At 44.2% G+C, this 15,892-nt stretch overlaps 1 protein-coding gene across 1 annotated transcript in view; it reads left to right on the top strand.

Annotated features, from left to right (window-relative positions):
• LOC310773217 (cilia and flagella-associated protein 47-like) overlaps positions 1-15,892 on the top strand; it is a gene marked incomplete at both ends in the record, with an annotated part of 113,912 nt that overhangs the window by 17,406 nt on the left and 80,614 nt on the right. The window contains 5 exons of the mRNA XM_083633109.1: positions 8,550-8,672; positions 8,877-9,008; positions 9,095-9,172; positions 13,810-13,957; positions 14,243-14,328. Coding sequence (XP_083489235.1) covers positions 8,550-8,672; positions 8,877-9,008; positions 9,095-9,172; positions 13,810-13,957; positions 14,243-14,328 — 567 coding nt within the window. The remainder of the gene's footprint in view (positions 1-8,549; positions 8,673-8,876; positions 9,009-9,094; positions 9,173-13,809; positions 13,958-14,242; positions 14,329-15,892) is intronic.

Here is a 15,892-nt window from a genome sequence, read left to right as displayed (position 1 = left end):
GAGGGATGAGATATACAAGGGAGGGAGGGTGGGTCGAGAGATCGAGACAAACAGGGTGAGGCAGGTTAACCAGGTGTAAGTAATATTGCCATGTAATTAGAGGAGTGGTTTAGAGGGGTGGTTAGGAAGTTGGGGGAGTGGTTGAGGCGTGGCCCAGCTCCTGAACTTAAGTTAAACGTTAACTTTCATTTCACTAGCAAGGACCACGCCACAACAAGAGTATCGTTAAGGTTCTTTACTGAAGAGAATGAGTTGTGTATGGTGTAGTGTGGGTGCGAGATGAGTCGTCTGTTCTAGGAGGTCACGTGTTCCGGGGGAACGTCCTGATGACCGGGGCAGAGGGAGACTCAGGGTGGGGGTTCCGTCTCAGACGTGGTCTGCCCGAGCGGATCTGGCGTGAGGCGTGTTTCAGCCCGAGCAGATTTCAGGCCCCCAAAATAAGTCGGATTAAGTTGAGCTGAGTTGCACGTGAGCTCGACTGAGATCCTTGAGATCGTTAAGATCATTGAGATCGTTAAGATCATTGAGATCGTTAAGATCATTGCGATCGTTAAGATCATTGAGGATGCAGAAGCGACATGCGAGAGATTACGAAGGGTCGAGGGGCTCGATGGTTTGGTTCGATGTGCTCAGTCTGACGTCTATGGAGGAGTGGCTTGAATAGTGTTCTGGAGATAAGCCTGGAGCTGAGGCTCGGTGTAGGTACTTCTGGAACCAGAATAGTGTGGCAATTCTTCCTGTTTCCATGAAGAGAGTGGATGTTGAGGTGATGCCTGTGGCATGCCTGAAACTGTAGTATTTAGTTGCTGGCTTGTATAACTAAGATAGGAGTTGAGGTGGAAGTAGGTCGGGAGACCGATTCTCTGCTAATCTATTGCTCCGTTGGAGTGGCAAGTGCGGGTAGTTATGACCGATAGACTGGGATGAGGAGAAGACCATAGGCAGGTGAGGTCAGTAATTCGGGGGACCTCCGCAGCCTGAATCCGGCGTAAACGTGGATTTATGAGTAGCTTAACCATTGAAGATATGTTGACCGAATGTAGAGAACTGATACAGAGGCTGAGTGGAGAGAGAATGGCGAGTAAGAGGCCTTTTAGGATGGCTTCTAGGAGCTAATAGAATGACGTGACTGTTCCTGAGATGAAGTGTCTGTATTCCTGTTAAGAGGAGTGAGGGTGGATGAGTTGGGACTTCCTAGACCCTACGTGCCCCCAAAAAATGGCGTATCTGAGGCTGATGTGGCGAACTGCCTCTGCGGCAGCTGATGGGTCTGTAGCAGCTGATGAATTGAACTGCGTTCTGTGCAGTGACTGAAGGAGTGAACTGCGTCTGCAGCGGCTGATGAATTGAACTGCGTTCTGTGCAGTGACTGAAGGAGTGAACTGCGTCTGCAGCGGCTGATGAATTGAACTGCACTCTGTGCAGTGACTGAAGGAGTGAACTGCGTCTGCCGCGGCTGATGAATTGAACTGCGTTCTGTGCAGTGACTGAAGGAGTGAACTGCGTCTGCAGCGGCTGATGAATTGAACTGCGTTCTGTGCAGTGACTGAAGGAGTGAACTGCGTCTGCAGCGGCTGATGAATGGAACTGCACTCTGCGGTGGCAGATGGAGCTAACTGCATCTCGACAGCTGACGGCGTAACTGCTCTGCTCTGTGCGGTAACTGATGGGGCAGACTATCTGCAATAGCTGATGGAGTGAACACTACTCTGTGCGGTAGATGAGGCTAGTCTGTGCATTAGATGAGGCTGACTGCGTCTGCAGTAGCTGATGGAGTGAACTCTACTCTGTGCATTAGATGAGGCTGACTGTGTCTGCAGTAGCTGATAGTAGGGATGGGCATTTCTAGCAAAAACACTATTCGAAATTCGCTGGCCAAATTCGAATTTAACCTGTTAATCCCTAAGCCTATTTTTCAGCTCACCTGCCGAAAATGACATGCCCGAACTGAATGGAGTATATCTCCACAACTACAGGGTATTTTCTGAAAATTATTTTTTTCAAAAGCTAGCCAACACCTGTGCGATTGCTGTAGAAGTGTCAGAATCAATTACAAAAGTACTGTCTCAGAGTAAAATCAGTTGGAACATGGCAAAAAATTAAAAATTCAAGCTCCGCCTAAAAAAAACAACACTATTTTGGATGAAAAGCACCTGAAAATCATGGGTTGGTAGCCAAATTATTCTATGGAGCAGTAGACTAATATCTTATGAGTGCTTGTATCAAAGGAAATCCTTAGAAAGTGAACCAGAGCAATTTTACAGATGATTTACTACATGTAGGCCCAGGCGGATCTGATCTGGGCACATTTTGGGCATCATGGTGCCATTTGAGTTTTCTATGGTAGAAGACTGAAATACCTTTTTTTTCTCCTATTTACATATCACTATAGGTACTCAGTTAATATGCGTTATGGTTTGGATAACCCTCAAGCCTTATATCTGTATTTTTACTCTGTGAAATGCATCAAAAGGGCTTCTTCAATTTGCCTGCAAAGCCTGGGGCGATACGCAGAGGGATATCTTGGGACCCCATTGGCCTATTTCGATGATTGACACCTCTATGGAAGCGTCAGAGCCAATAGAATCGACGTGAACTGGAATAATTTACGTCAGGCAGTTTTTTCAGGAAATGCTGTCGACTGAACCCAAAGCTCGTCTATTCTGTGAAGATGACCACTCCATGTAAAATCCTCCATATGGCTTTGTAAACACGATGACTGTAAAAAACAACGCTTTAAGATGATGAAGAGGCATTAGGAGTAGCAATTAGTAGCGTTTTTATGAAGTCAAACACAACTTTTGATTGGAAAACGGCAAAGGTAAGACATAACTTGTAGTTTTATCTGTAAAACGTTAAACACTTTTTTGCTGTTCTTTGACAGCCTACTGAGTGAGTTTTCATCTCTCAGAGACGAGCTATACCTCTTTGGAAAGAGGAGACTCCGAGCTTTCGAAAGCCGCCTCGTTTGGAGAGAAAATATTCACTCACAAAAACAAATCACCACATAAACGCAGGCATGCACTGTTTTCTTGTTTTTGCTACATGGTGATATTGTTGCTTGGGGTTGGAATTATTTTTCGTTTGAATACAAATGCTTGTCAGAGTTTTGTAGCCACGTTTCTTCCCGACATTTTGGTGTGCTGTACGTCTCCCTGCCTGCTTCCTAAGCTGCTATAGAGAGTCATTTGTGAGAGATGACAAGGGCTCAGCCCGCCGGCGGGCCCGCTAGGGGGGAAGAGGTTCGAAATTCGAAAATAAAAATAAAAATGTAAAAAAAATTAAAAATGTAATTTTTTTTTTTTTTGTGAGTGAAATGTTGCAATGTCTCCCCTGATTCTAAGTCTACGGCTTTATTAATTAATATAAAAAGCTTCTGCTGTGGATTTTTAGCTCAAACAAGCATTGCACCACTGAAGTAAAGAACATGTTACATGACATTGACATTTTCGAAAATAAAAAACAGTTTTGACAATCATGAGTGGTTCATTAAATATTTAGTAGGCTCAGGTCTGAGTGCCAAAGGGGTGCCAAAGTCACCCCCTCTCCCTCTTCATGGGATTTCATCCGCCATTCATTTTTCCATAAACCTTGCTTAAAATGCTTATAAAAATTGTTTTACTTGCTCAAACCAAGCGATTTGACTATACTTAGAATCAGGGGAGACAATGCAACATTTCACTCAAATTTTTTTTTTTTTTTTTTCTTTTTTTTTTTTCGAATTTCAATAATAAAAGTCGACCTTGATAATAACAACGATTATTCGAAAATTCGAAATTCGATGCCCATCCCTAGCTGATAGAGTGAACTCTACTCTGGTCTGTGCATTAGATGAGGCTGACTGCGTCTGCAGTAGCTGATGGAGTGAACTCTACTCTACTCTGTGCGGTAGATGAGGCTGACTGCGTCTGCAGTGGCTGATGGTTTGAACTCTACTCTGTGCAGTAGATGAGGCTGACTGCGTCTGCAGTAGCTGATGGATTGAACTCTACTCTGTGCAGTAGATGAGGCTGACTGCGTCTGCAGTAGCTGATGGATTGAACTCTACTCTGTGCAGTAGATGAGGCTGACTGCGTCTGCAGTAGCTGATGAAGTGAACTCTACTCTAGTCTGTGCATTAGATGAGGCTGACTGCGTCTGCAGTAGCTGATGGAGTGAACTCTACTCTACTCTGTGCAGTGGATGAGGCAGACTGCGTCTGCAGTAGCTGATGGAGTGAACACTACTCTGTTCAGTAGATGAGGCTGACTGCGTCTGCAGTAGCTGTTGGAGAAAACTGCGTCTGTAGCAGCTGACAGATAAACTGGTGAGGATAGACAATGTGGACCAGGCTGAAGCCATGTGGGCCGGGCTGAAGCCATGTGGGCCGGGCTGTTGCCATGTGAGGAGAGATGAAGGGGTCGAGGGGATGAAGGGATGAGGGATGAAGGAGTCCAGCGATTGCTGGATGTAAGTTGTGGGGGGGCGGGGGGGGTGGCCTCCTGTAGCCAGGTGCTCCTGCCTAGATTGGCTGCTGCCAATGCTGGAACTGGATGGCGGGGCTCTGTGTCATTCCCTGAGTGAAGCGGGTTGACCACGACGACCGTCCTGTGGTATGTCGTCGTGTCTTGTTGTGTTCTGTGATTGAGCTCACTAAATCGAATTCCTGTCAACGATGATGAAAGGCAATGAAGTATTGGAACTTGAAACTTGAAACTCGTGGTAGCGGCAATATCGGTTCTGATGGGGACTGACTGTAGGTGGCGCTGTGGTGAAGACTTGAGGACTGGGAGCGCTGTGGTAAGGACTGGAGCTCTGGCTGTAGGTGGCGCTGTAGTAATAACTGAAGCACCGGCCGTAGGTGGTGCTGTGGTGAAGGCTGGAGAACCTGCTGTAGACAGCGCTATGCTGAAGCTGGATGACCGAAGGCAGGAGCGCTGAGGTAAGGCTAGGGATCAGCTGTGGAGGTGTTATGGTTAGAGAGACAGCCAGGTGAGTTATACATTTGGGTGATGGGGAAGGGAGGGGGGGTTGAGGGGGGGGGGGGGAGGGGCGACAAGGAAAGACCAGTTGGGAAAAGAGGAGGGTTGGGCTGATTAGCCGAAGCCGTGTTGGCTGAGACAGAGAAAGTGGGGGCAGAAGCCATGTTGCTGTTCTTGGCTGAATGAAAGTTAGAGGAATGAGGGATGTAGGGATGGAAGGATGCATGTGTACAGGGTTTTTGTGCAGCCTGCGGGACTGGGATGAGAGGGAAGCTGAGATCAGCTGAGAGAGATGGGAGACATAGGGAGCAGGCACGGGATATGACTTGAATATCATGTTTTGATTGAATGTAAACAATAATACATGAAGAGATGAGATCGTAGGTGGTGCTGTGGTGAAGGCTGGAGAACCTGCTGTAGACAGCGCTATGCTGAAGCTGGATGACCGAAGGCAGGAGCGCTGAGGTAAGGCTAGGGATCAGCTGTGGAGGTGTTGTGGTTAGAGAGACAGCCAGGTGAGTTATACATTTGGGTGATGGGGAAGGGAGAGGGGGGGGGAGGGGGGGAGGGGCGACAAGGACAGACCAGTTGGGAAAAGAGGAGGGTTGGGCTGATTAGCCGAAGCCGTGTTGGCTGAGAGAGAAAGTGGGGGCAGTAGCCATGTTGCTGTTTTTAGCTGAATGAAAGTTAGAGGAATGAGGGATGTAGGGATGAAAGGATGCATGTGTACAGGGTTTTTTGTGCAGCCTGCGGGACTGGGATGAGAGGGAAGCTGAGATCAGCTGAGAGAGATGGGAGACATAGGGAGCAGGCACGGGATATGACTTGAATATCATGTTTTGAATGAATGTAAACAATGATACATGAAGAGATGAGATCAACTGTGAATGTCTGGCAGAGGGAGCCAGGGAATATACGACCTGGCTGCAGCCGTCTGCAGCTTCAGTGGCACTGTGACATCAAACCGGACAGCGCTGACGGTGATTGGCTCATGGCTCTCGCAGGTTTGGCTCTGGATTGGCTCTGCCAAGCAGGACCCGGAAGCGCTGTCTGCTCGGAAAGTTTGTTGTGATGGATGCTGGATGGCATGAATTACTATCGCTTTTCCTCTCTCGTGTTGAAAGAGGATGCATTTCCTTCTCTGGAACGTTGGGTGCAGGTGACGGTAAAGTCTGTATTCGGCTCCGTTGTGTGAACGTGGAGTTTGGCACGTGAGGACCGGGGTGCGCCGTGTTGAAGGGGATTCGGCATGACACCGGGAAACGTAGTTGAAGAAGATGCGCTGCCTCGCTGGAATGGATCGCCTTCCACGTTTGTCGAGTCGATTTGGCCCAGGAATATTGACTGATGATACCATCTGGCTGGCCGTGGAGACTCTGCTTTGGCACGGAGGCTGTGATGTGATGATAGCATGTCTGGTGGACGCTGCTAATCGGTAGCAAATCACGCAGTCGCCGTCTGAATCGGGTGGATTGCAGATCTGGATTGCGGTGAGTTTGGCTGTTTGAAATGGTAATTCCAGCGTTAGGCAAAGTTTACTGATGTGTAAAGTGTGTGATGTATGTGTGCTGCCTGCACAGCCTGTCTGTCGAGAGATCGAGACAAACAGGGTGAGGCAGGTTAACCAGGTGTAAGTAATATTGCCATGTAATTAGAGGAGTGGTTTAGAGGGGTGGTTAGGAAGTTGGGGGAGTGGTTGAGGCGTGGCCCAGCTCCTGAACTTAAGTTAAACGTTAACTTTCATTTAGTCTGGGCACCTTCCACCCCGCTTTTTGTCATGGGGGCGTAAACCCCGGACCCAGAATTAACACCGGATGGCAATGCGCCTAACAACGTCTTTGTTGCCGTTAGCTTGACGCGGTGATGTTACCTAAACTAGAGTCTGATCAAAACAAAGCTAGTGTTACATAAAACAAAACGTTTATGCAATATGGCATCTCCGCCACCACCGCCTGACACACCGGTCAAAACGGTGAAAGAGGATTCTGATACTTGGGTCAAATTGTCAAGTTAACGTGAAAGTTGACGAGCTAGAAATGCTGCCATCCGGTCTAGGGCGGGCTCTAGGCTGGAACCAGTAGGGTGACAAAATCAATTGTGGGCGGGAGCCAGGCTCTTTCTCGCCGAGAAGAGCCTGGTGACGCGAGGTTAACTTTCATTAGTCCCTGCATCTGTAGTCAAGCTTGCGGGCTTGAATAGCTCAATGGGTAGAGCGTGGCTTTAAACTTAACTCAACTTAACTTAACTTAAGTTATTGCTTGTGGGCTTGAATAGCTTTAATGGAATCATCCACCTTCAGAGAAAAAACACAATCAAAGGGTAACAGCTTCTCTCTAGATTTACCATTTTCCACCAATGTTCACATATACAGGGGGAATCTATCATAGAAGAAGCAGAGATACCAATTTCTCCATTGGCAGATACAGTCCAATTAGGGTTGGATATTGTTTCGTATTTTTCCGAAGCCGTTGCTAAAACGACACTTTTAAGATGGTACTGGTACCTAAACGGTGATTGAACCATGTGTGCTTCACACATGGTTGAGTGGAAAAACTGTCACTCTCTCACTCTTATTGTGCTGCTGTCATGACTGCCGTCACTCTCTCCACCGACACCTGTAATCTATGACTGAATGCAACAGGTTCACTCCCGTTCACTTATCAAAAGTCATTCTGGGAAAAATCACGAACTGAAGTAGAAGAGAATGAGGCAGGTTTCTTTTATTTTTATTTTTTTTCACTTAGATTTTATTAAATCTTTTTTGCATAACAAAATGGTTGTCCGCAGACAAAAAAACAAAGCAAACTATTCTTTTTAAAACAGAGTCACAGTACAATAATATCATTGCCAGTCCTTATGATATCCCCAAGGTTCCGATAACAGATATTATATTAGAATATGAATAGGGGGTCTTTATACAGCACTACATGATTTCTACAGTGTATATAATTATCCTTGATTGGTAGAGCAGAAGGAATTAAGACATTTTAAATATTTTAAACATTGCGAATGAAAGCCACCGCCCACCAGCCACATTCCCTATTCCGACACATATAAAAAAAAAAATCCAACTTGTGTAAAAGTAATTTCTCAGTAACAATAGGAAAGTCAGTCTTTCCATTTCATGAATCTCTTTGATGATTTCATGCCAATTATCTACTGTGGGTGGATCAGTCTCTAACCATTTACGAGTGATTGCTTTCTTTGCTGCTGCAGTCAGTATTTTCAGGAGGTATCTGTCATTTCTTGTTATTTCTTCTGGTATCTCACCCAGATAAAGTGACTTGCACGTCAATGGAATCTCACACTCGAGAATATGTTGTATGATTCTCCAAATAAATTATCCCAAAATAAATTAGCAGTAACTTGGGGCAGCTCCCAATGATGTGGTGGTGGTTTGAATGAGGCAGGTTTCATCACAAAATAACTCCTAGAAAGCAGTGAACATCACAGACACAGACTGATGATATACTGCACACAGTGTAAGAGTCTGACGGTAACGCTGCCTAAATGTGTTAATACAATTCCCCCTCTTCGCTTTCTCTCTCTCTCTTTCCCTCTGTCTATCTCTCTCGCCCCTCCTCTCAGGTTGGGTCCACCAGTGTCCAGCTGGCAGAGAGACACCTGACGTTTGGATCAGTGCCTCTTAACATGCCCTCCATCAGAACCGCTGTCTTACACAACACTGGGCAGAAACACGCCTTCTACCAGGTGCACGCACGCACACACACACACTCACACACACACACACACACACACGCGCGCGCACACACACACACACACTCACACGCACACACACACGGACACACACATGCGCGTGTACTCTCACACACAAACAAACTATTTCATTCACTCATGTTGTTATAACAGGTGCATTTCTGTGTGTTTGTGTGCGTGTGTGTGTGTATGGGGCAGGTGCTGGATGTGTGCCCTCTTCCAGGCATGGTGGTGAGTCCATCCGAGGGCACTGTGCCAGTGGGGGGGCAAGCTGCCCTCAAGATCCACTTCAACCCTGATGCTGTCATCAAATTTGACACCAGTGTGGAGGTGAGAGAGAGAGGAGGTTGTCTGTTTATTTGTGTGTTCATGAAAGAGAAAAAAATCAATCTACACAAACTGTGTGTGTATTGCAGATAGCTCTGAGAAGCATGAAGTCCATTGAGTTCAGGGTGGGCGGATCAGTGGAGCCTCCAAATGTGGAAATCAGTCTGGTGAGTTTCTACATGTAGCCTATATGTATATGTATATACATATACATATATATGTACAGTATATGTATCCACCTTATTTCTAGCTGCCATGATGCCTGATGGGTGCTTCTTCCGCTTCCGGTGTAATTTTTACACTGTTTTAACTTGCCAAAAAAAACGTCTATGAGGATTTTACAGCAGAGCCATTCTGCTCGTTCGGTTGCTGGGATAACGTAATGCATTGTGGGTAGTCGGCTACTGTGGCTAATGCTAACGGCTAGCGTAATAGTTACTTTACATGGCAGTAAAACACCACTGAATGACCAAATTGATTTAACTTTTAACCATTTCGAGTAACACTGTTTCCATACGGACCCGCAGCGTTGGTTAGTTGTTTACAACGTGACTATATTTATAACTTTTATAACGGACTCCAGTTTCCGGTTTATAATTCGAGTCTGCAGCCGAGTATAACAAAGGAAATGGGAAGCTGCAAGAGTCACGTTAAACCGGACCTTGTTTCCACAATTATTTTTTACAGTGGGGCATTCAAAAATAAGGTGGATATACATATACATATACATATACATATATGTATATACATATACAGTACATATATGTATAATACATATACATATATGTATATATACATATACATATATGTATACATATATGTATATACATATACATATATGTGTGTGTTTACATGATGTGTCTGCGGCTGCACACACTGTTTTATCTGTATTTATTCACAGGTCAGCCACAGCAAGGAACATTGCACTGGGGGGCGGGGGGGGGGGGACGACATTGCACTGAACCGGAACACTGCTAGGAAATAGCGAAAATTGCTAAACATTATTATCTAGTTCCAAGTGTAAAATTATTTATAAAATTAATTGTTTTATCGTAATCAAAGCTATTATGTTAAATATGGGTTGTAACTCGCCAAGAACCAAGGATGTGGCTCCAAAACCAAAATGGCCCCAGTGGTAATAAGATGATAGCCTATATGTAAACTATTTTTTCTGACATATACTATATATTATCATCTTGTTATGTTATCTTTTCAATAAAGTATTTTGTAAATAATAGGATTATTCAACCGCTAGGCTAAGTAAAGGCCAAAAAGGTAAGTAACAGATTCACCAGTGAATTTCGCAGATGACAACCTACAGTGAAAACCTGCTATTTCTAACCTCAACATTATGTGCAGAAATAGCTAGTTTGTTTTAATGATGCACCTGCCCGTTAGAAATGAGCAAAAGACAAAAGCATAAAATGTAAAAGACTAAAAACCTTGTTCAGCTCTTATTCTGCTGGTTCAGCAAGTCAACTGCACATTCCCTTGAGTTATGGAAGCTTCTGCCTTTCCTTCTTTTGGAGCAGTAGCTTTTAAAGACCTACTCCATGATCCAGATAGAAACGAAAAGGTAGCCCCACCACATGACTCTTGGCATTCTCTGGATTTTTTTTGATGCAAGGATTTGCAGTATGTGACATAACTGTTTTAAATTAAATGTACAAGGTATGGATAAAAAAAAGGACACGCAGGAACAACCCAGGAAAATCTGCATGTCCATTATAATCTAATAAGGATTAGGGCCATCTTTTACCTTCAGAACAGCTTCAAACCTTGAAATACACGTCTTGGACTGTGTGTGGGATATTGACACGTCCTGGACTGTGTAGTGCAGGGTAGGAAATTAACTTTTTTAAACAAGGGCTATTTTTGCCCCTGTGAAATATATTTCGGGGGCATTTTGGATCATTTCCAGGGCAATTTTATCAAATGTTCGGAAATACCTTAGTTGCACCTATGTAGCATGACAGACCAATCAATGACTCTTATCCAAGCATATTTTATTTCTAAAAGTTCATAAACAATCACAGTTAAAGATCCCCATTTCCTAGCTCAACAACACTGTTGATTGTCTGGCATGTTATTAATGTACTTGACAAAAACATGAGTGAACTAGCTGGCCAGCTAGCTTGTGCTGCCTGTCGCTGAGGTAAATAACACTAGTAGGAGGAGGGGTGGGGCGTGGGGGTTGACTGCAGTGGGATATTGGACTGTGTGTAGTGGGATATATTGGACTGTGTGTAGTGGGATATTGGACTGTCTGTAGTGGGATATTGGACTGTGTGTAGTGGGATATTGGACTGTGTGTAGTGGACTGTGTGTAGTGGGATATTGGACTGTGTGTAGTGGACTGTGTGTAGTGGGATATTGGACTGTGTGTAGTGGACTGTGTGTAGTGAGATATTGGACTGTGTGTAGTGGACTGTGTGTAGTGGGATATTGGACTGTGTGTAGTGGGATATTGGACTGTGTGTAGTGGACTGTGTGTAGTGGGATATTGGACTGTGTGTAGTGGGATATTGGACTGTGTGTAGTGGGATATTGGACTGTGTGTAGTGGGATATTGGACTGTGTGTAGTGGACTGTGTGTAGTGGGATATTGGACTGTGTGTAGTGGACTGTGTGTAGTGGGATATTGGACTGTGTGTAGTGGGATATTGGACTGTGTGTAGTGGGATATTGGACTGTGTGTAGTGAACTGTGTGTAGTGGGATATTGGACTGTGTGTAGTGGGATATTGGACTGTGTGTAGTGGGATATTGGACTGTGTGTAGTGGGATATTGGACTGTGTGTAGTGGGATATTGGACTGTGTGTAGTGGGATATTGGACTGTGTGTAGTGGACTGTGTGTAGTGGGATATTGGACTGTGTGTAGTGGACTGTGTGTAGTGGGATATTGGACTGTGTGTAGTGGGATATTGGACTGTGTGTAGTGGACTGTGTGTAGTGGGATATTGGACTGTGTGTAGTGGGATATTGGACTGTGTGTAGTGCGATATTGGACTGTGTGTAGTGGGATATTGGACTGTGTGTAGTGGGATATTGGACTGTGTGTAGTGGGATATTGGACTGTGTGTAGTGGACTGTGTGTAGTGGGATATTGGACTGTGTGTAGTGGGATATTGGACTGTGTGTAGTGGGATATTGGACTGTGTGTAGTGGACTGTGTGTAGTGGGATATTGGACTGTGTGTAGTGTTGTGAACGGTTTGTTTGCACTCTAATATTTAGTTGGAATTGTTGTGTAATGAACCAGTGTCTTTGATTTTATGATGGATTGAATTTTGAAAAAGCGTATTTTTCACATCCCTATCAAAAGGCTACTGAATATGAACCCTAAAATTCAGATGATTCATGAAACGCTAGATTGTGGTTTCAAAAGAGCCCAGCGTGTGATGATGGAGCCTGGGGCACTGTAGCTTGCAACGGACTGCTGGATCATCTGCATGTTTTACATCCTGGTTCCCATGGAGGTGATAATACCTCGGCTCAGTAGATGTAGCACGTTAGAGGAGAGGGGGAGGAGAGTTGGGGATTGTAAAAGTAGGGAGGAAAAGAAAGTGTGTGTGTGTGTGTGTGTGTGTGTGTGTGTGTGTGTGTGTGTGTGTGTGTGTGTGTGTGTGTGTGTGTGTGTGTGTGTGTGTGTGTGTGTGTGTGTGCGCGTGCGCGTGTCTGTCTGTGTGTGTGCGTGTGTGTGTGTGTGTGTGTGTGTGTGTGTGTGTGTGTGCGTGCGTGTGTCTGTGTGTGTGTGTGTGTGTGTGTGTGTGTGTGTGTGTGTGTGTGTGTGTGTGTGTGTGAGAGAGTGTGTGTGTGTGTGTTCGGGAACAGCAGGGGGGTTGCAGCTTTGAAGGAAATGGAGTGGAGGAGGTTCTGCTTTCATACTCTTGTAGTTGGAAGTGGCAAATTACTCTTTCTCTTTCATTCTTCTCATTTGGAGCTATGGAGTGGCAGAAACACAGACTTCTCTTGGCAGGAAATGATTCTTAAATTGCTCTTTCAAACTTGCAGAGAGCTACATGTACAGTAAATGTAGAGAAGCTGTCTCACTCAAACTTAATAGATAAAAAGGAATGCAGCGACTTCTCCCGCAATTCTTTGATCCGTTTGACTCTTTGATCTTTTTCATTGTGCAATTAAAGGATTGGTAGCAGTGTGTCCAATATTGATTGTGTTGTGTTGTGTTGTGTTGTGTTGTGTTGTGAATATACATATTGTACAGTTGCCCGTATCAACTATGTGAAGATGTACACTGTTTGTTAACTGTGAAGTACGCAGGTACAAATTACTTCTTATTAAATTTATTTATCTTTAAACTCCAAGCAGCTCATTTTTTCGCTTTGTGAATATACATATAGCAGCTTTTCTACAAACATGAATGACAGGTAATTTAATGCCAATCCAGTTGGCTTGCCCACCAGGTATAGACTAATTAATAAAAAGTGCAAGAGCACACTGGCATCATTGTGTGCATCCTGGAAAAAACAGTTAACTTTCAATATTTGTGACTGTATTTTCTGCTGTGTTCAGAAGTGCCTTTTTATTCAAGTTACTAGCCAAGCCATTCTCCATCTTACAAATAATTCCCGTGCCTGTGTTCCTCAATAGTTTTTTCTCCCGGTCTTCTAAACTTGACCTCTACTTGCTCTCTTTCTCTCTCACTCTCTCTTTCATCTCTTTTTTTATATGAACTCTTCACCTCCATCCATTCCATTCATTTCTCTCTCTCCCTCTCCCTCTCCCTCTCTCTTTCTCTTTCTCTCCATCACTCTAATCTACTTCCCTCCTTCCCTCCTTTCAGTCCCACTTCCAGTTCCACGGGGTCCATGCCGGTTCTCGGCGAGCGATAGCGTTCGCTCTGACAAACCGCTCGCCAGCCGCGGCCCGGGTCACCTTTGACCTGTCGGAATATACCGACTTCACCCTCCGCCTCCCTCGGCCCTCAGCAGGTACACATGTAGCATTTCCCACAGGGTTTGATGTTATTTATGAGTTGAGGTGTCAGAAAAGACTGTACAAGCAACACATTAAGTATTATTATTATGTTATTGTGGCAGTTTGGGAAAGCTATTGGTTATATATCTATGCATGGGAACACCAGACTGTTATAGAATGCTGGTCATATTAGTTTTGTTTACACCACTGATACATACAAAATATAGTCCTATAGTTTGTTGTGTTTCAGCTTGTGTGTACTTTTGTGTCAGTTTGTGCTTGTGGATGTGTATTGTCAGGAGCTGAGCAGGAGCCAAGAGTGAGTGTTGTGGAGCTCCAGGGCTGCCAGACAGTGGACTGCTCCCTGGTCTTCTCCCCTACCCAGGTGAGACCTTGACCAACCTCACCTAGATAGATGGATGGATGGATGGATGGATGGATAGATAGATAGATAGATAGATAGATAGATAGATAGATAGATAGATAGATAGATAGATAGATAGATAGATAGGTAGGTAGGTAGGTAGGTAGGTAGATAGAAATCTTCCATGGCACATCCAACTTTTTCATCACAACTCTGATCAACACACAACACTAAGATTAAAGGCCGGGTTTACCGTGGGGAACATGAATATATATTAATTCTTAAAAAATCTTAAATTTTGAATCCGTTGAAATTTTTGAAATTGCTTGTTCACAGCCAGAGAAAAAAATAAATGAAAAAAAAAAAAAAAAAAAAAAAAAAAAAAAATGGGCCAGGTGACGCGTTTCGACGCGAAACGCGTCACCTGGCCCAATTTTTTTTTTTTTTTTTTTTTTTTTTTTTTTCATTTATTTTTTTCTCTGGCTGTGAACAAGCAATTTCAAAAATTTCAACGGATTCAAAATTTAAGATTTTTTAAGAATTAATATATATTCAAGTTCCCCACGGTAAACCCGGCCTTTAAGTATTTCCATATTTATTTTGTATTTCATAAGCAGAACATGATAACATGGGCATACGGCAATACAGTGCAAATTAATAATCCATCCACATACAAAAATTTAGGCAAAATACTCCAAAGTCTGATTGCCAACATTTTCTTCCCCCTTACTCACCAGGGGCCGGTTGCACCAAGTGGTCTTAACTATGCCTGGTCGTAACTCCTACGTCGGTCTTAGTTAAGACCAGTCTTTAGAGTGGATTTACGCCTGTTGCACCAATAGGGCTTACATCTGGTCTTAACTACGCTGGTCGTAGCAATGCGCGTCCATGTGAATTGCCGGGGAATGTGCCCCGATTGGCCCAAAAATTTGCCTCGCGCCGTCACCCACTACTGTGCAAGCTCCGGGGGGAAAATGGCGGCGATTAGTGCCAGGCAGTCTGAATGAAATTGAATGTAACGTTCCCAATTCTATGTATTAAATTCTAAAAAATTACCCTCAACATTTGGGAAGCCACACAACTAGTTCGTTATAATCTAACGTCATGCTGCGATGGCGACGTTACGACGATGAGGACGGTAAGGACTCAATTACAGCAGGTCTCCGATGATAGACACGGAGATCTCTGTTACAGGCAGGCACTTCATTACGCCTCCTCCTGACCAGGCGTAAGAGTTACGCCTGGGCGTAGTGAAAAGAAGGCTTAAGCCCTCTTGGTGCAACCGGCGTAGCTGTTAGGTCATAAAGTTACGACCGGCGTAGCTTAAGACCAGTCGTAAGACCACTTGGTGCAACTGGCCGCAGAAGTATTTGTGTCCATAACACAGGTGAGATATTTGTTGAGACAAACTGTGATGAGCAACAACAACAAAAATAAATCCACAAGCTATTAATGCTATCTGAATATCTTCATGGACAGACATTTGACATTACTGTTAAATGCAGAATAACACGTAATTTAACTACTATTGCTTTTTTATGGTATTACTTCTGATTACTTTGTTAATTCAAATATTTAATCATAA

This window comes from Poromitra crassiceps (assembly GCF_964638095.1).
Source record: "Poromitra crassiceps genome assembly, chromosome: 3".
NCBI classification, from domain to species: Eukaryota; Metazoa; Chordata; class Actinopteri; order Beryciformes; family Melamphaidae; genus Poromitra; species Poromitra crassiceps.
This window is presented reverse-complemented; position numbering and strand designations above follow the sequence as displayed.